Below are 19,983 nucleotides of genomic sequence, written 5' to 3'. Positions count from 1 at the left end.
TCCATAGCCGTTGCAGGCCTAAGCCTCCAATCAAGCTACAATGTTTCAATTATAGAAGGTAAACAAATTCAAACAAATGGCAACAGAATGGAGCTTGAGAGAGCAGGCCAGGGTTGCCGGCGGCAACAGGGGAAGCAAAGCTTTCTGAACACCCTGGCCGGGCTCACCCGCTTAAGGCTACAAAGTTTCAATTGTAGAAGGTGAATTAACTGCCCCAGAAATGGCTGCCGCCCCAGGCTACAAAGTCTCAATTGTAGAAGGAAAATAAATTCCAGATACCAGGGCCTCCACTTGGGTTGCCAGGGGGCGTGGCTGGCCTGCAAACCACCACAGGCCCCTCACTCAGGCCGCCCCACACCCCAAGGGAACCCCCACCCTTATCTGTGACACCCTTCAGGGCAAACCAGCTGGCCCCCACCCGTACACCAGGCCTCTATCCTATCTAATAAAAGAGTAATATACAGATTGATCATCACTGCAACACACAATATAGCTGCCCCCATGTGGTCAAAGATCCTGCCCCCATGTGGACACAAGATGGCCACCACAAGATGGCCAGCAGGAGAGGGCAGTTGGGAGGCACCTGGCCTGCAAGGGAGGGCAGTTGTGAGGGACTAGGCTTGCAAGGGAGGGCAGTTGGAGGTGATCAACCCTGCAGGAGAGGGCAGTTAGGGGTGACCAGGCTGGCAGAGGAGGGAAGTTGGGGGCAAACAGGCTGGCAGGGGAGCGGTTAAGCATCAACCAGGCTGGCAGCGGAGTGGTTTGGGGGTGATCAGGCTGGCAGGCAGAAGCGGTTAGGGGCAATCAGGAAGGCAGGCAGGCAAGCAGTTGGGAGCCAGCAGTCCTGGATTGTGAGAGGGATGTCCGACTGCCCGTTTAGGCCCGATCCTGGTGGGATCGGGCCTAAACGGGCAGTCGGACATCCCTCTAGGAGTCCCAGATTGGAGAGGGTACAGGCTGGGTTGAGGGACAACCCCCCGCCGTGCACGAATTTCGTGCACTGGGCTTCTAGTCCTATATAATAAAAGGCTAATATGCAAATTGACCAAACAGCAGAATGACCAGTCGCTATGACGTGCACTGACCACCAGGGGCAGACGCTCAACACAGGGAGCGCCGCTCAGCCAGAAGCCAGGCTCATGGCTGGTGAGTGCAGCAGCGGTGGCGGGAGCCTCTCTCATCTCTGTGGCAGTTGGACATCCCCCAAGGGCTCCCAGACTGCGAGAGGGTGCAGGCTGTGCTGAGGGGACCCCCCCCACCCAGTGCACGATTTTCGTGCACCGGGCTTCTAGTAAATAAATAAAGGTGATTAAATGTTAAAAACAAACAAACAAAAAAAACCATCAATGATGAGAGAGAATCATTGATCAGCTGCCTTCTGCATGCCCCCTATTGGGGATCGATCCTATAAAACCCCAACCCAGGCATGTGCCCTTGACTGGAATCGAACCTGGGACCCTTCAGTCCACAAGCCAATGCTCTATCCACTGTCCCAAACCAGTTAGGCCTTCCCCTAGGCATTTGCCTGTCTTGCTCCCATACTCCATTCAGGTCTCTGCTCAAATGTCACCTCTGAGAAGACCTCCTTGGTGACCCCATCTAAAATACCAGCCTTCACCACTCTCTGTCCCCTTACTCTGCGTATTTTGGCTTCATTGCACTTATTGACACCTGACATATATTAGTTCATCTGGCCTACATAAATACATGTAAACAGTAGAAGCTTAATAAATATTTTTGAATGAATAAAGAGTGGACAAGGATAGATGTAAAATAATGCAAACTCTGGCATGTAGGCAGTGCTTCATAAATATGAGTTTCTTTCCCAAATCACATAAAGCCAGTAGTTCCACATGCTGCCTGGTGACATACTGAGAAACAGTGACCCCTGCTGGAACTTGTATCCGAGTCCCATAGAGAATACAAGTCCACTAATCGCCAGTCCCAAGAAACTTTTAGATAGATACTCAGCATCTGATGAGGCCTTCTGATGTGCATTCACGAGAAATTCCTAATAAGACATTTCTGACATTTGCAAAAGCTTTTGGTGGGCACCACATTTTCCAAAACATGTTCTCTTCTGCTGTCTTGTGGCCAAGATGGGGAATTTCCAGGCTGTGTGATGAACCTGCTTAGTCAAAAGGAAAGTTCGGGGCCGCTGGGCTGGCCCAGAGCCATTTGGCAAAAACACCTGTGATCCTCTGACCAGGCCCCAGCGCTACCCAGCTTCTTGGGCTTCCATTTTTTAGAAACAGGAAACAACGGAGGTGTCTGCCTCCTTTGGGACTTCTGCAGGGTGACAGCTAAGCGCAGTGCCTAAGGGCCACCTCCCGGGGCCCAACCCCGTCCGAACTTTGTCCTTGCATCCTGACACAGCCCCCATTATCAACCAGTCGCAGCCAGGCCCTGATCATAAATTCTCATAAACTCCACAAGGGCAGGCTTTATCTATTTTGTATGCCCTGTGTATTAAACCACACTTAGCACAGAGCAGGTTACTAAATAGTTGTTGGAGGAATGAGATAATTGCTAGCACTTATAGAGCACTTTCTGTATGCTGTGTGCTGTAGGAAGCCCAAGCACTTTACATACACCCGATCATAAATTTGGGTTCATAAACTCGTCCTGGTTTGCTCAGAACCGCCCCTGGAGCTCCCTCAGCCCCTGACAAATGGGGCCAGTTGGTCCCTGTATTAGTCATATCGGGCTGCCATTATCACTACATCACAGCCTGGCGGGGGGGGTTGGGGGGGGGGGTGGAGGAGAGGGGCTTAAACAACGCACAGGAAATGAATATTCTCACAGTTCTGGAGGCTGGAGTCCAAGATGCCATCAGGGTTGGTTTCTGGTGGGACTCTCTTCCTGGCTTGTAGGCTGCGGCCTTCTCACTGTGGGGCGAGGGGGGAGCTCCTTTCCTCTTCTTACGAGGACGGTGATTCCATCACGAGAGCTTGCTCACTCCCTCGCTCCCGGCATGCCTGCTGCGGGGCCTTAATACTTATTGGACACACATGGGCTGCAGCTTTTAGTAGCTGAGTGAGACATACAGGTGCACCTTGTTTTATTTGGCTTCACTTTATTGTGCTTCACGGAAGTTGCAGTTTTTACGAACTGAAAGCAGTAAGACCGTGGCTCGCTTTATTGCGATGCCTGCTTTATTGCGGAGGTCTGGAACCAAACTCACAACATGTCTGAGGCAGTGGTCGGCAAACTCATTACTCAACAGAGCGGCAAACCGTGGCTCGCGAGCCGCATGTGGCTCGCGAGCCGCAGTTTGCCGACCACTGGGAGGTATTCCCTGTACAAAGAGTTCTTTCCAGGCTTGTAAACCAAACCAAGACCTAAGAAAGACTAGTGACCTCCTGAAGTTTAGTTTGAAGGTCAGTCTTACCAAAGACTAAAATCTGGGCTGAACAGCAGGGGGCAGCAGAGAATGTCATCTCTGCCCAAAGGCACAGTTTCGGGAAGGAGGGGCTCTTGGCATCTTTTGCTGACAACTGCAAAGCTGGGGAAAGCCGCCAAGCAGAATTCTGGCAACCCCCCCTCTCTTTTTCTTGCGGGGGGGAGGATGAGAGGGTGGGAGAGAGAAGAGAGTGTTGTAGGAGCTTCCTATGAAATGGAAACCTACGGGAAACTTCATTAACCTAGTGCGTAGGATGAGGCAGTGCCCAGGCACAGCGGCCTGCAGCCGGGACCAATCCTCTGCCTCCCCCCCAAGTAGGAAGCTCTTAGGGCCCCGCACTGGCCTCCAGAACATTCAGCCTTAAGAAGTACAAGGCTCGTTGTTCCAGGGTCACCAGAATGGTGACCTAGCAGATCCGACCCATGTTCCTTTGGAGTCTTTAAACACATGTATGGATTCTGCAAGTCTCCTTAGAACAAGCCAGATGTTACATCAATAAAACCTCTGGTGGCTTTAATCGCCAGAGGTTAGTAGAATACAGGAAAGTGAGATGGACAGCCATCCTGGTCAGACCGCAGTGGATGGAGTAAACTCGGGTCCTTACCCACATACCTCAGGGCGCCGAGAGGCCTGGCTCTCTCCTGTTTATTGCCTTTGGTCAGGTTGGAGATGGGGCCCCTGATGCACAGGGCTCCCTCTGACATCATGCAATGGAGGCAACTGGAAGGAGAAATGCTTCTTGTTTCTCTGGAGGCCCAGGCGGTGGCGGGGAGGGGGCGGGGGGGACGGGGATGGGGAGGGGGTGAAGGGAATGGGGTGTTGGTATGAAGTTTCAGGTTTGCAAGATGAAAACAGTTCTGGAGATGGATGGAGGCGATGGTTGCATAGCAACGTGAAGGCTCTTAATGCCACTGAACTGCACACTGAAAAAATGGCTACATGGTCGATTTTGTTATGTGTATTTCACCACAATTAGAAACAAAACAATGGGGCCTGCACTTCTCTGCCGTCCTGTGTGGTGGCTTCCTGCCTCCTTTCTTCTCCTGCACCGCCAGGGCCACTCCTCCTCACACCCACCCCGGCCCCTCAGCCAGCTGCCCCTCAAGGTGAGACACTGGCCTCTGCATGGCAAGCGTCAGAGCGAATCACCACAACCTTTAAGGAGCCAGCACTGGGACTCCCACTGGCAGCGGGCATGTGCGAACCTCAGACCCGTGGGGGCGGGGTCCAGCGTTGTCAGGACATCATGAGGTCCTTACAGGGGCCCTGGCTCCTTCTAAGGTGGTACATGTGTTGAATCTTTTCTGTTTAATCCTTTGAGAGCAGGCCTTACCGGCCTCTCCTCCCTACACACAGCCCCTCTTGTCCTTCTAGGCCAGCCCTGGGGTGTCCACCCTGGGTTTCAAGTGGACCGTCGCCTCTCTGAGGCCCTCTAGCATCCATTTTGCTCTTGGCCCCTTTATATCACTCTCACCATCACATGTTTGCCTTTCACTGTGTGAAAGGAGACAAGTATAGGCTGGTGGTTAAGAGACAGGCCTTTCTGTTCAGACATGCTTAGGTTCAAATCCTGTCTCAGCCAACTAGGTATATGGCCTTAGGTAAATTGCTTAAGCTAGGTATTTCTCAGTTTTCATATCTTTAAAACAGCCAGACACTACTTGGTTTCTCTGTGCCTGCTTTCTCCTCTGTGGAATGGGAATCCTATCTAATAATAGAGTAACATGTAAATTACCATCACTCCGCTACACCCACGATTGGGCGGTGGGAGGCTGGGGGGCGGGACTCGGGGTGGCCTATCCAGCCATTGAGAGGCACGGATCTGCTGCCATTGAGGGGGGCTACCCTGCTGTTGAGAGGCGCAGGGGGCGGGACTCCCGCCCCCTGTGCCTCTCAACGGCCAGATCCATGGCCGCTGAGGGGGCCTGCCGCGGATACCCAGCTGCGCCTCTCAATGGCAGGGTAGCCAGGTGTCCGCGGCAGCTCTCAACAGCAGGGTAGCCCCCCTCAGTGGCCACGGACCATCAAAAGCATGGGAGCTGGGTGCCTGTCCACTCAGGCACCAGGCCTTTCAGAAGCCTCCGCCGCGCCAGAGGCTTCTGAAAGGCCTGGTGCACCAGCGAACAGGCACCCAGCTCCACCGCGAAAAGCGAAAGCGTGTAGGGGACCCTACACGTGCATGATTCAATCATGCACTGGGCCTCTAGTAATAATAATAATAATGATAGTGATCTATATTATAGAGCTGTTACAAGGGTTATATGCTTGTAAACAGAGTGCATAACATGCTATCTACACATACTCAGTATCCAATAAGTGTTAACTACTACTGTTTGTCATTAAAAAAATGAAGCTGCAAAAAAAAAAAAAAATCGCAGAATGCATGACAAAATCTATGGCTAAAATGTCAACAAAAATCAAACTTGAACATACATTTAATGAAGTCATTTTGTGAAGTCTAAGATAGACTGCAAAACAAATATTTTGTTACCCGGAAAGAACTAAAGAACATCCACAAAATTTAAAAAAAAACATCTTATAGAGAAATGTGGAAACAAAACAAGAACAGGTTGATATGAAAATGACTCATATGAACATTATAAACACTTCTCACAATGTTCTGGCTTTTTGGTATAAGTAATGAAGCCCTGCTATTTTCAATGAAAGCATTTCCATTCTCTCCAACCCATGTTGAATTGTACTTCAACCGTCAGCCAGTCTTTCAAGTGTACTATTTTTGTTATACCCTGATCAGCCCAGAACTTAGAGGAAGGCATCAAACACAAAAAAATGGGGGCTGAGGAAAGGGAAGAAGACCAGAAGTTATTGACCTGGCCTCACGCGTCCCCTCTGCCACCCCTACCCCATGACATTTGCCATTGTCTTATGTCTCACATCTAGAACACCCATGTTGGCACCCATCAGTCTTAATTATGCTTGGAAGTGGTCAAATAATAGCCAGAGGGAAGATTACTCTGAAAACTCTACCCTCATGACCCAAGTGCCCCAGTTCTCCTCCGTGCCTTTATCATATCATTTAAAGGCCTATGAAGATGAGGTAGGAGTCATTTCCATCCATATGCAAAGCACTCTATAGTGTTAACGTCAGAGTCCATACAGGGGCGGGTCTTCATTCAAATATTTGGAAGCCCATTGTGTGCCAGACACCCTCAAACAAAGGATTTTTGAAACTCAGATAATCTAGAGTTCTCTCTGTTTCATAGAAGAAAATGAGATCTAAGAGGTCCAGAGGTGCCCAAAGTTACCCTGAGGCTGCAAGAAGAGTTAGAAGTAGCATATCTTTTGATTACTGACAAGGGAAGTAATGAAAATTGAATGCTCATCACTGTTAGCTTCCCCCCTCAAAGGCATAAAATAGAAGTTAGAGAGTAGAAATCATCAGAGAGGCAAAATTAGCCGTCCTGTACACTAGTACCTAGTCTTTCACACTAGACTTCATTAATTAGGCTCATTCAAATCACTACTGAATGTTAAGTTCTTCATCTCTTCCATCTCACTCCTCCAGCCTGAGGTTCACATTTATTTAACACGTAGAGGCCTACTGTGTTCTAGAGAATGAAAGCAGAACAGGGTGCATGCAGAAAGCTTCGGTCTATGGAAAACTAGATAGTTACAATACAGTGAGGGTGTGTGCTTGGAGAGACCTCAAAGGAGACACAACCCAATGCAGGGGAATGGGGGCAGGGAAACTCTTGGAGGAAGTAGCCTGAATCCTGAAAATGAAGAGGACCTAGCCAGATGGAGAGGTTGAGTGAACAGTAGGTAGAGAATAAGTGTCTCAGGATTTGATTTTTCTTTAGCCTTTGACCTGGAAGTGAGAACCTGATGCATTCCAGGAACTTGAAGAAACTCACTGTTGGTTAGATCAGAGTGAACAGAGAGCAGAGAGCTATGTCCAGAGAAAAAGGAGCCTCATGGGACCCAGTTAAGGAATGAGCACTTGATCCTAAGGGTGGAGCAAGTCTTCAGTGAGGTGTGGTCATCTCATGTGAATTTCTCTCTGGATTTAGAGTCCCCCCCCCCTTTCCCCACCAGCTTCATTCTGTGTCCACAGTGCAATGACAAGCATGTGCATGAAACACCTCAGAGGTCCAGCATGGGCCCTTCTTGCCAATCCAGGAACCAGTTCCAGCATTCAGGGCTGTGTACAAGTTTGTCTAAGATCAGTGGCTTGTTTTTAGAAGAGTGCTAATGTAGACTTGTTTTGGGTCTGAAACCTGGGAATGGTTAAATGAAATGTATCTATAGAATGAATTAGGCATTCAGTGTTTGTAATGGTTTAGAAGAATTTTTATTTAAGCAGAAAAATGCTTTAGTACTGAAAAAATCACGTTGAGATGGTACATAAATATGTACATAGAAAGATCTTGGTAATAAAAGGGTAATATGCTAATTAGACGGGACAGGTTCTGGACGTCCTTCCAGACAAAGCCATGGTGGCAGGGGCCGAGGCAGAGGTGGTTAGGGGTGACCAGGCTGGCAGAGGAAAGCAATTAGGGGTGACCAGGCTGGCAGGGGAGGGCAGTTAGGGATGATCCAACTGGCAGAGGAGGGCAGTTAGGGGTGACCAGGCAGGCAGAGTGGTTAGGGGCGATCAGGCAGGCAGGTAGGTGGGTGGTTAGGAGCCAGCATCAGTCGGACATCCGGCAGTTGGACATTCCCTGAGGGGTCCTGGATTGAAGAGGGTGTAGGCCGGGGTGAGGAACCCCCCCACCCCGTGCATGAATTTCATGCACCGGGCACGAATTTCATATCCCTAGGGAGAATAAAACCAGGAAGAAACAAACCTCCATATTTCATGTTCCTTTCATGTATTAATGTGGGCATTTCTTTTGTTCATGCTTTTATCAACCTCTGATGAAATTTTAACGTGTGTCCAGCTTTGATAATCAGGAAACATGTTTAGAATTGCTCTACCTAAAGACATGCAGACATTTATTCTTAAGAACAGGAATTTATTTCATACCATTGAGACTCTAAAAATCATTATTGACTTTTACCTGAGTAGTTTTTTAAGTTACACATAATTTAAAAAGAGGTAGGGACTGGAAAAACAAAACAAAACAAAACAAAAAGGGTAAAGGTATCAGTTAATACTAGCTTATTATATACCATCCGTAAGCCTATAAATTCACTTTCACATTGTCTCTGGACTCGTTTAACATTGTTTTCAGATAGTGTTAGAATGCAAACCATATGGAACTTGGTCACTTTTTCCAACAATTAAGTTAGTCCCAAATAACTTCATTTGTGTGACAGGAAAAGAGTTGAATGCAGGGAATGCTCATAGTGCTGTAAAAATGTGTATGTGCATGCATGTGTACTTTAAATAATATTTCTCTTAAAAAAAAAGACTTCTTCAGAGTTTTAGGTTCACTGAGGGCTGCTTAGAAAATTGCTTTGTTGGCTTGGTTCATAATGCTGGTATCTTCCCCATTAGGGGCCATCCAACGGCGTCCTGCCACCTGGAGACACAAGTCAGGGCACACTCTGGGCCCAATTCATCCTCCACTGGCTTCCTGACATTCACATCTTTGTCTGCAACGTCTGTGAGGCGGGATCTATTTCGGCATATATGTTTTCTGGCTTCTTCTTTTTTTCATCCTGATCAAACTGAGCTTCAATTTCTGCTGGATTGATGTAAGTATAGAATCGAGCCATGATGGCAAAGATTATGCAGACAGCCAGAAGCAACGAAGCAAACAGAACGTACTCGGCCCACTTTGAAGAAATTGGAGTTGGAGCAGGAAAAAAAAACACCAAACAATCTCAGTTATAGTAGTGAATATAGCACATGTATATTTTCTTGCTATGCCCAGATGGAAGGTACTTTGACATTAAATTGTTAGGGAACATTGGTAGGCTTCTGCCATAGATATAGAATGGTCAGTAATTGCCACAGATACAGAAGGGCCAGCTTTTATGAATGCTCAAGTACCAAGATAACATTCTTTCTTATAGCACTGGAAAGTAGAAACACAAGACTTTGGGAAGATGAGGGAAAATTTCTGAAAAACCCAAGTCGTAAGGCACATAGCTGGGCCCTGGGAGACCAAAGCAACACCAGGCAGTACTCTTGAAAGAAAAAGAATATGCTGAACTGTTTGAAGGGAAGAGCCCCATGCTATCCTTTGCAGTACCTTGAGCCCATGAGCTCGCAGCCATAGCGCATGCTCTGAGGGGACCCGGTCGGGGGAGTAATGAAACTGATGGGGCGGGGTAAGGGCCAACCCCCTTATGAGGATATGCTGATGTGCTGAAGGAGAGCGTTTAAAGCCCTTACTTTATTTCAGTCGGAGAAATTACAACCACCTTTAGGATGCCTTTAACTTTAGGAATAATGCCAGTTTCTGGATAACATGCCTAGTTTGGGGCCATTACGTTGCATTCACAGAAGCCAGGAAAGACCTGTTCTTTGATAGTAAACGGCATCAGGGTGTATGTATGTTAGCTCAATCTGGTTATTTTGGTTGTTACTTTTCAACTGTATAACACCCAGTGGAAGTGAGAAGAATCAGCACATACTTGGCCATAAGACCATTTGGTAACCGCCCCATCTGGCCGGTCTGGCGGTTTTATTCCGCCGCTCACTGGGATGACCGTGCGTATGGAGATGGCTAGGAAGGGTCAGCATGAGGACCACTGATCGATGAGACAAAGGTAGCTCTCCTCCCCCACCCCTACCTGTTCCTTGATCTGGCCTGCTCCTGCCACGATGAGCACGATGATGTTGCCCACAGCCACTGTCAGCAGCCACCCTGCTTGCAGCACCGACTTCATGTTGGAAGGAGCCTGAGGAAGCAGAGCAAAGAGAATGCCAATCTGGGTCTCCACCTCAGCAAGAGAACACAGCCAGCGATTCCTTTATGTAAGCGGTCACCCTAAAAATGCACATTAAAGGCCAGGCTGGTTTGAATGTAAAAGGGATAAACTGCTTGGGTAGCAAGATACCCCAAATCTTCAAGTGGCACGAACATACAAGGAACCCTCAAGGAACCTATATTTTTCACTCTCCACGTACTTGCAAAGTTGCCATCTTAGTTAGACAGACAAAGCTACAGGTGAACGAATCCTATTTCTACAGAAGGGCTTCCAGGCAAAGCCATCCCATCACCTTCCCGCCCCTTCCTCCCCCCACCCCGGCCTCCTGTCCCATTCCCCCCACCCCCCATGGCGGCTGCGCTCTGAGCTTGCTCTCCTGTGAGCTTCTCTGCCACATCACCAAAGCCTCTCTTCTCACTTCTGTTATCTATGTTATATCATCTCCTGTGAGGTCACCACAGAAAGGGATCATCCAGCTCATATTAACAATTTTTAACTGCAAAACTTGAAGGTACTAGATATGATGGGCATACACTGACTATAACTGTAGCTCTGATAAAATCATTCAGAAATTAAGCCCTGAGTCAGGTATTGGCAAACGTTGCCTCATTGATGTAATATACACTAAGCAATGTTTTTTTTTTAATGTTTAAAATCTAGGCCCTAATCTGTGTGTTGACTAGGAGCTACAGAGAGACCATGACTGAACCATACGATAATGAGGACACAGGCCTGGAAGTGAGCACTGCTAGGAACCATTGATACCATTTGTTTGTTTCAGAAAGAAGAGCCCCTGACTCTCATGACCCTGGTGACCGTTGTTAATATAGTTTTTCCTACTTAGGACTATAAACCTCTGAGTATGACTGTGGGAATATAGACACAGATGATATACACACTCACAAAGCTAAATAGTAATGCTATCAGTCAATAAAGACAAGGCGTGGTGACCTCAAAAACCTGGTTTGGTGGAATATACCATAATGCTTTCTAGAGCTTTTCTGAACTATAAATATACAGCTAACACCGATTTAAATGAAGTCCCAGCAGTGTTTTGAAGGCAGAGTAGAGGAAGGGTGGTAAAAAAATGAACAAGAAACCTGAGAGTATGAGAACTCCAGTCCGGTGACAGAGAAAACCACCTCGCCGCAGGTCATGAGGAAATACTGTGGGATTTGCAGGGCCATGTTAACTGTGTTGGGTGCAATATCTTCAAATACATTCAGTTTAGGGCATCCATCACTCTAAACCAATAAGGCAAAAGTGAGAAAAAGAAATGAAAATCAAGATTGCTGCTAAAGTGAAAATTGCTCAAATTGGAAAATTAAGTTTTGACTTCTAGAGTTACGTCAAATGATTTGCCAAGTAAGCACACATTTTCTTTTCTTTAAATTTTTATCTATCTATCTATCTATCTATCTATCTATCTATCTATCTTTATTTATTTACTAACCCTCACCTGAGGATATTTTTGTCCCATTGAATTTTAGAGAGAGTGGAAGGGAGGGGGAAAGACAGAGAGAAAGAAACATTGATGTGAGAGAGACACTTCGATTGGTTGCCTCCCGCACGCTTGGGGATCAAACCTACAAAGAGGTACATGCCCTTGACTGGAATTGAACCAGAGACCCTTCTGTCCACAGGCTAATGCTCTAACCCCTGGGAAACACAGGCTAGGGCAAGTAAGTACACATTTTCAATGTAAATATGTAGCATTGCAATTTGTACTCGTGATGAGATAGCTATGGTGGGATTTGAAAATATGTCCCCTTGTGTATTCCTTTTTAAATAAGAGAGTAGGTTGGGAGTCAGGTTTGTTTCAAAGATTGTCATCTCTGTGTACTAAGAGCATCAGATACGGGTCAACATGAAGTTTTGGTGAGAGTAAGTCAGTCTGCTCAATGTTATCCTAACAGTGAACTTAAGTCAATGACAAGTTAAAGACTTGGTGGTGAACTTGATTAATTCTAAGCCCATTTAAAAATACAGATCCTAATATCACTCTGGTTAAAACATGACTATGTCCTAAGTGTCTTCAGGATTCAGATGAAGACCGTTTGAGTAGCACTTCTGGCTTGATGGAATGGGCTACTAACCGTGGTGATTACATAGGTATATGCACTACCGAATCCAAAGTTGGTTGATTCAAAAGAGTTATTGCAGCGCCCTGGAATCTCTGCTGAGCTTAGCGTGATGTTTTTTCTATGGAAAGAAAGAAGAATATAGGTTACATTCTGGGTATTAAAAGTTTCAATGTACTGTTTAAAGAATGAGACTTGGAATCCATAAAGTTTGGAACAAAGTATTCAGTATAGGTACTCACGTGCCGTAAGAAAAAAACTTATATGTGCTGGCATTGTAACTGGTAATGTCTTCGTATAGGATCCCATCCATTGTGACGTTGAAGCTCCCACCGAAAGCATTTACAAATCTGAAACAGAAAACCATCTTTCTTGTGGCTGGACTAGGGAATGATTTGCTCTCAGCCACAGTATTTGCACCTGGAGCAGGGCTATGCTCCCTGTCAGAGGGAACCGAAGATGTCTAGAGTAAAGGCAGAAGGTAAGCAATGCCAGGCTCACCCACTCCTAAGGACACACCGAAAGCAATTTACTCAATACAGTTAAATGCCAGGAACTGTTCTAAGTCCATTGTGACTAGGAACTATTTCAGTGATGTTTGGGATAGTAGGTACAGGCTGAACTAGGTGCTGATCCCTTCCTCTTTAAGAAGGTAGCTATGCCTTTGCGCTCCTTGCTTCAGAAGCTTTAGAGCTAATGTGGTGAAAGACCAGAAGTTGCTGAGAACGTATGAATTAAACTCAGGTCTGACATCCTTAGGCATTCCACTTGGTGTAGTTTGATAGGTGATTAATATAGAAAATGGAACCCGGTGTGTCATAATAGGTAGAATGAATACTGCTCCAAATGGTCAAAGCTGCTTTTTATCAAAGATTAAGAGGAACCATTCAAAAGCGAGACAGTGGGCAGAATATGAAGTTAGGAAGTAGACCCTTGGGCCTGGGCCCTGGCTTTATAACTTACTAGAGGCCCGGTGCATGAAATATGTGCACAGTGTGTGTGTGTGTGTGTGTGTGTGTGTGTGTCCCACAGCCCAGCCTGCACCTTCTCCAATCTGGGACCCCTCAAGGGATGTCCTACTGCCCGTTTAGGCCTGATCCCAGTAAGTTAGACATCCCTCTCACAATCCAGGACTGCTGGCTCCCAACCGCCTGCCTGCCTGATTGCCCCTAACCACTTCTGCCTGCCAGCCTGATCATCCTCTAACCACTCCCCTGCCAGCCTGATTGACACCTAACTACTCCCCTGCCGACCCAATTGCCCCTAACTGCCCTCCCCTGCAGGCCTGGGACCCCCCCCCCCCAACTGCCTTCCCCTGCAGGCCTTGTCCCCCCCAACTGCCCTCCCCTGCAGGCCTGATCGCTCACAATTGCCCTCCCCTGCTGGCCATCTTGTGGCGACCATCTTGTGTCCACATTGGGGCAGCCATCTTTGACCACATGGAGGGTGCATCTTGTGTGTTAGAGTGATGGTCAATTTGCACATTACCTCTTTACTATCCTATCTAATAATAGACAAATATGCAAATTGACCATACCTCCGACACACCCACAAGCCATGCCCACAAGCCACGCCCACCATCCAATCAGAGTGAGTATGCAAATTAACCCAAACCAAGATGGCTACAGCCACAGAAAGCAAGGTTTCCCAGGTAACAGAGGAAGCCAAACTTTCCATAGCCGTTGCAGGCCTAAGCCTCCACTCAAGCTACAAAGTTTCAATTATAGAAGGTAAACAAATTCAAACAAATGGCGGCAGAATGGAGCTTGAGAGAGCAGGCCAGGGTTGCCACCGGCAACAGGAGAAGCAAAGCTTTCCGCACACCCTGGCCTGGCCCAGGCCTCCTTTTAAGACTACAAAGTTTCAATTATAACCCCAACACAAATGGCTGCGGCCTCAGAGGGAGCCCCAGGCTTGGCTTTGCTCCAGGCTACAAAGTTTCAATTGTAGAAGGAAAATAAATTCCAGATACCAGGGCCACTGCTTGGGTTGCCAGGGGGCGTGGCCGGCCTGCAAACCACCACAGGCCCCTCGCTCAGGCCACCCCACACCCCAAGGGAACCCCCACCTGATCCGGGACGCCCTTCACGGCAAACCAGCTGGCCCCCACCCCTGTACCAGGCCTTTATCCTATCTAATAAAAGAGTAATATGCAGATTGATCATCACTGCAACACACAATATAGCTGCCCCCATGTGGTCAAAGATCCTGCCCCGATGTGGACACAGGATGGCCACCACAAGATGGCCAGCAGGAGAGGGCAGTTGGGAGGCACCGGCCCGCAAGGGAGGGCAGTTGAGAAGGACCAGGCCTGCAAGGGAGGGCAGTTGGAGGTGATCACCCCTGCCGGAGAGGGCAGTTAGGGGTGACCAGGCCGTCAGAGGAGGGAAGTTGGGGGCAAACAGGCTGGCAGCAGAGTGGTTAGGGGGTGATCAGGCTGGCAGGCAGAAGTGGTTAGGAGCAATCAGGAAGGCAGGCAGGCAAGCAGTTGGGAGCCAGCAGTCCTGGATTGTGAGAGGGATGTCCGACTGCCCGTTTAGGCCCGATCCCACCGGGATCGGGCCTAAACGGGCAGTCGGACATCCCTTGAGGGGTCCCAGATTGGAGAGGGTACAGGCTGGGCTGAGGGACAACCCCCCTCCGTGCACGAATTTCGTGCACCGGGCCTCTAGTATAGGATAAGGCTCTGAATAAATCCCACCCTCAGACTAGAGTACTAGGGTACTATTACCTGCCTGACATATGCCTCAGGCTGGTATAAAATACCAACAAGAATGAACATAATCTAAAGAAAGATACAACATCCTACATATCAGATGTGTTTTCACATGAAAACACATAGAAAAGATAGAAAATAGTTGAGCATAAGCAGCAAACACTCTGAGTGTTTTGAAGGGTGAGGAGAGTCCCAACCCATAATTTACTGAGCTCTACTAGCTTTGATCAGACACAGCCAGTCCTAGGCTCAAGGCACCTTGGACCTCTTAGAAGTGCCAGGATCGAAGGCTACGAAGTGAATATGGAACGAGGTATGGAGAATGGGAACCAGCTGAGAAAATGACAAGATGGGACCAGTTCCTTAAAGAATAACCAAGGTGCTGAGAGACTGGGTCCTTCTCATTTTTTTAAAAAACAGCTTTGTGAATAAATTTCTATACCACCAAAATTCAGGCCAATTTAAAGTGTACAATTCAGTGGCTTTAGTATGTCCACAGGGTTGTGTAACCATCATAATAATCTAATTCTCATCACTCCAGAGAAACTCAATGCCCATTAGCAGTGACTCCCTTTGCCCCTGCTCAGTCCCTGGCAACCACTAATCTGCTGTCTCTATAGATTTGCCTGCCATTTCATGTAAATGGAATCATATAAGATGGGGTATTTCCAGTTGGCTTCTTTCACTTAGCATAATGTTTTTAAGGTGCATTCATGTTATGTAGCATATATCAGTACTTCATTCCTTTTTATGACTAAGCAATATTTCATCGAATGGGTAGACCACAGTTTATTTATCAGTTTGGGCATTTGAGTTATTTCCACATTTTGTCTATTGTGAGTAATGCTTCTATGAACATTCATCTACAAGCTTTTGGGTAGACATATGTTTTCATTTCTTTGGGGCATATACCTGGGATCATATGGTAACTCCATGTTAAACCTTTTAAAGAACGGTTTTTCAAAGTGGTTGCTTCATTTTACATTTACACCAGCAGTTTATTATTGTCTGTATTTGTCAGAGCCTAGTGAGTGTGAAATCTCATTGTGGTTTTGATTTTCATTAGTCAAATCACAGTAATTCCCTAATGACTAATAATGTTGAGAGCCTTTTCATGGGCTTTTGGGCATCTGTATATTTTCTTTGGAAAAATTTCAATTCAAATATTTGTCCCTTTAAAAAACTGGGTTACCTATCATATTATTATTGATTTGTAAGAATTCTTTAAATATTCAGAATATATCTCATCAGATACATGATTTGCAGACATATTCACTAATTCTGTGAATTGTCTTTTCACTTTTCTGATGATATCACTTGTAACACAAAAGTTTTCAATTTTGATGAAACCCAAGTTGTTATTATTTTATTTTGTTGCTTGTGCTTTTAGTTTCATACCTAAAAGACCATTACCTAACCCAAGGTAACAAACATTTACGCCTGTTATTCTTCTAGAAATTTTATTGTTTTCATTATATTATGTTTATGATCCATTGATTTAATTTTTGTGTGTGGTATCAGGTCGGGAAGGTCTAACTTCAGTCTTTTGCATGTGAATTTCCAGTTGTTCCAGTATCTTTAGTAAAACCTTCACAACTTTTTAAATGAAGGTTTCTTTTTGAATCTACTTGAGGCCACTATGTCTCTCTCTCATTTCCTCCTTAAAGTATTTTTATCAGTATGACAGGGTTGAAATAAACTGAACTTACAGCCAGACCTTTGCATAGCTTTTTTTTCAAATTTTAAGTTTGAGATTTTTTTAGAAACTAAGGAAGCATACAATCACATTATCTACATGAATGATTTCTGTACCTATAATATGACTGTATTTGAAGACAGGATCTTTAAAGAGGTAAAATTAATTAGGGTGGCCTTAATCCATTGTCAGTTTAAAAATATGTTATAGCCATCCAATAGGTGTCATGAACTCACTGTGGTTTCAATTTATATTTCCTTAGTGGCCAAGGATATTGAACATTTTTTCATGTGTTTCCTTGCCATTAGTATTCTTTTCTGCTGAGATGTCTGTTAAAATCCTTTGCTCTGTTTTTTAACTGGGTTATTTTCTTATTATTAAGTTTTGACAGTAATTTATATATTCTAGATGCAAATTCTATGCCAGATATATGATTTGTAAATATTTTCCACCAGTATGTAGATTATCCTTTTATTCTCTTAACAGTGAGATCTATAGAACAAATGTTTCTAGTTAGGATGAAATCTGATTTATCAATATTTTCATACATATGAAAGTTTTTATTATGTATATAACATATGTTATATGTAATAGAACATGAATCATCCATAAAAAGAGAAAAATCCTGCCATTGTGACAGCATGGATGGACCTGGAGGGCATATGATAAGTGAAATAAATTAGTCAGAGAAAGACAAGTACTGTATGATATCATTTATATGTGGAATCTTAAAAAAAAAAAAAAAGCTGAACTCATAGAATAGAGAGTAGAATGGTGGTTGCCAGGGACCAGGGAGTGGGAAATGATGAGATGTTCAGTAAAGGGTATAAACTTTTAGTTCTAAGATGAATAAGCTCTGAGGATCTAATATATGACATGGTGACTATAGGAAATAATACCGCATTGTATACTTGAAATTTGCTAACAGATTAGCTCCTAAGCATTCTTATCACAATAAGGTAACTGTGAGATAATGGATGTATTAAATTAATTGTGGAAATACTTCACATAGTATACATACATTAAATCATGATATTGTATACTTTAAATATATATACAACATTGTCAGTTATAACTCAATAAAACTGGAAAAAATAAATGAAAAATAATACTATGATTTTGATAAGAATTTCAATAAACCTCAGATCAATTTGGGGAGAACTGACATCTTTACAATGTTAAGTCTTCTAATTAATGAACCCAGTATATCTCCCCATTTATTTAGCTCTTCACTGATTTCTTTCCTAAGCCTTTTGTAGCTTCAATTCTCAAATCGTATATATGTTTCCTTAGACTTATAACTAGTATTTCACCTTATTTTGGAGCTACTGTAAATGTTATTTAAAGTTTCAGTCCAATTGTTCACTGCTGGTGTATAGAAATATGCTTGTTTTCTGGTTGGCCTTGTACCTTGGACTCTTTCTAAACTCACTTATTGATTCCATGAGATTTTCTTGTAGAGTTCTTGGGATGTTCTATGCAGATAATTATGCCATCTGTGAGTAGTGAGTTTTATTTCTCCCTTTTCAATCTAGATACTTTTACTTATTTTTATTGTCTTATTGCATTAGCCTCTGGAAGGATGTTGAACATAAGTAAAGAAAATAGATGATCGTACCTTGTTTCTGTTCTTATGGGGAGATCACTTTGACTCTGACCATTAAATATAATGGTAGCCTGGGGATTTTTTAAAGATATCCTTTTTCTGAGTAAGAAAGTTCCCTTCAATTACTAGTTTGCTGGGAATTTTTCTCAGAAATGGATACTGAATTTTATCAAATGCTTTTTTTTCTGCATCAATTGATATGGTTTTATGGATTTTCCTCTCTAGTTTTTAAGATAATGAATTATATTGGTTAATTTTTTAAAAACATTGAACCAGCATATCCTCTTGGGATAAAACCATATTCTCATTTTATATCCTTGTTACAGTTGGACATTACCATGGGTATACATTACTTCCATAAGAAGCTGATACAACTTAATTTTTAAAGACATACACATACCTGCCCTAACTGGTTTGGCTCAGTGGATAGAGCGTCAGCCTGTGGACTGAAGGGTCCCAGGTTTGATTCCGGTCAAGGGCATGTACCTTGGTTGTGGGCACATCCCCAGTAGGGAGTTTGTAGGAGGCAGCTGAATCAATGTTTCTCTCTCATTGATGTTTCTAACTCTATATCCTTCTCCCTCTCCATTCCTCTCTGTAAAAAAATCAATAAAATATATTTTTTACAAGAAAAGACATACACATACCTGACTCCATTTTCTCCTTTTTCTGGCTTCTGGTTAAGGCCATCCTTTATCTGAGAAAGAAAATGTGTTAAAATCTAATTCTTTAGAATACATTTAGATGACCATTTCAGCCTCTGAGAAGAATGATGACATTTATCCTGGGAGCTAAGGGCATAATGATTACATTTGCAGGGCTCCATCCTTCAGCCCTAGTTTTCCTTGAAGTTAACATGTATCTCTACAAGTTTTGATGCTTGCTTTCCAGTGGTTCTGCAGAACACTGTGCTCCAAGAATTCCAAACAATCCATTCAACAGCTCCCTAATTAAACACATGACTCAGAAGTCTTAATTCAATATTGCAGTTCTATAGAAGCTCACTTACATTCACCTTGCAGAATATCCACAACTCCCTCATTTAGTTCAATGACACCTTCACAGCTTCTTTATATGCTAAACTAGTAGCCCATTTGCAGGAAGAATCCTGCAAGCGGCCGCTGTGGCCGCGTGCGCTGCCGCTGCCGCTGCCACCACCATTGCGGCCACTGAGCCTGCACCCGCACCCGCACGCCGCTGCCGCCCGCCCCGCTCCTCCCCGCTGCCCGGCCCCGCCGGGGCTTTCCCTCTGGCAGCCACCTTGCTTTCCGCTTTTCCTCCCTCTTCCTTCTAAGTTGTCTTCAGTCTTCACTCCTCCCTCCCTCAGTGTATGCAAATTAACCGCCATCTTTGTTGGGTAATTTGCATACTCACCCTGATTGGCTGGTGGGTGTGGCTTTGGCTGGTGGGCGTGACTTGAGCGTAGCGAAGGTGCAGTCAATTTGCATATTACTACTTTATTAGGTAGGATGGCATAGCTAGATCCTATACTTTGTCATGATATATTTTATGTGTATTTTTATTGCTTTTACCTGATATGTATTTTTATTGCTTTTTCTATAAAAAGTATATTTCTATACTTTTTATAGAAACTGTACCAATTTCTCAATTACTCAGGGCAAGGTTTTAAAATTAATA

At 44.8% G+C, this 19,983-nt stretch overlaps 1 protein-coding gene across 1 annotated transcript in view; it reads right to left on the bottom strand.

Annotated features, from left to right (window-relative positions):
* Positions 1-7,814: 7,814 nt before the first annotated feature.
* SLC15A1 (solute carrier family 15 member 1) overlaps positions 7,815-19,983 on the bottom strand; it is a 51,441-nt gene continuing 39,272 nt past the window's right edge. Inside the window, exons 18-23 of the mRNA XM_079779108.1 lie at positions 18,993-19,042; positions 12,570-12,677; positions 12,343-12,448; positions 11,347-11,490; positions 10,109-10,216; positions 7,815-9,145 (exon numbers count right to left, since the gene is read on the bottom strand). Of these exons, the coding sequence (XP_079635234.1) occupies positions 8,951-9,145; positions 10,109-10,216; positions 11,347-11,490; positions 12,343-12,448; positions 12,570-12,677; positions 18,993-19,042 (711 nt within the window). The 3' untranslated portion in view covers positions 7,815-8,950. The remainder of the gene's footprint in view (positions 9,146-10,108; positions 10,217-11,346; positions 11,491-12,342; positions 12,449-12,569; positions 12,678-18,992; positions 19,043-19,983) is intronic.

This window comes from Cnephaeus nilssonii (genome assembly GCF_951640355.1).
Source record: "Cnephaeus nilssonii genome assembly, chromosome: 8".
NCBI classification, from domain to species: domain Eukaryota; kingdom Metazoa; phylum Chordata; class Mammalia; order Chiroptera; family Vespertilionidae; genus Cnephaeus; species Cnephaeus nilssonii.
Note: the sequence above shows the minus strand (reverse complement) of the source record. Positions and strands in the feature narration are given on the sequence as shown.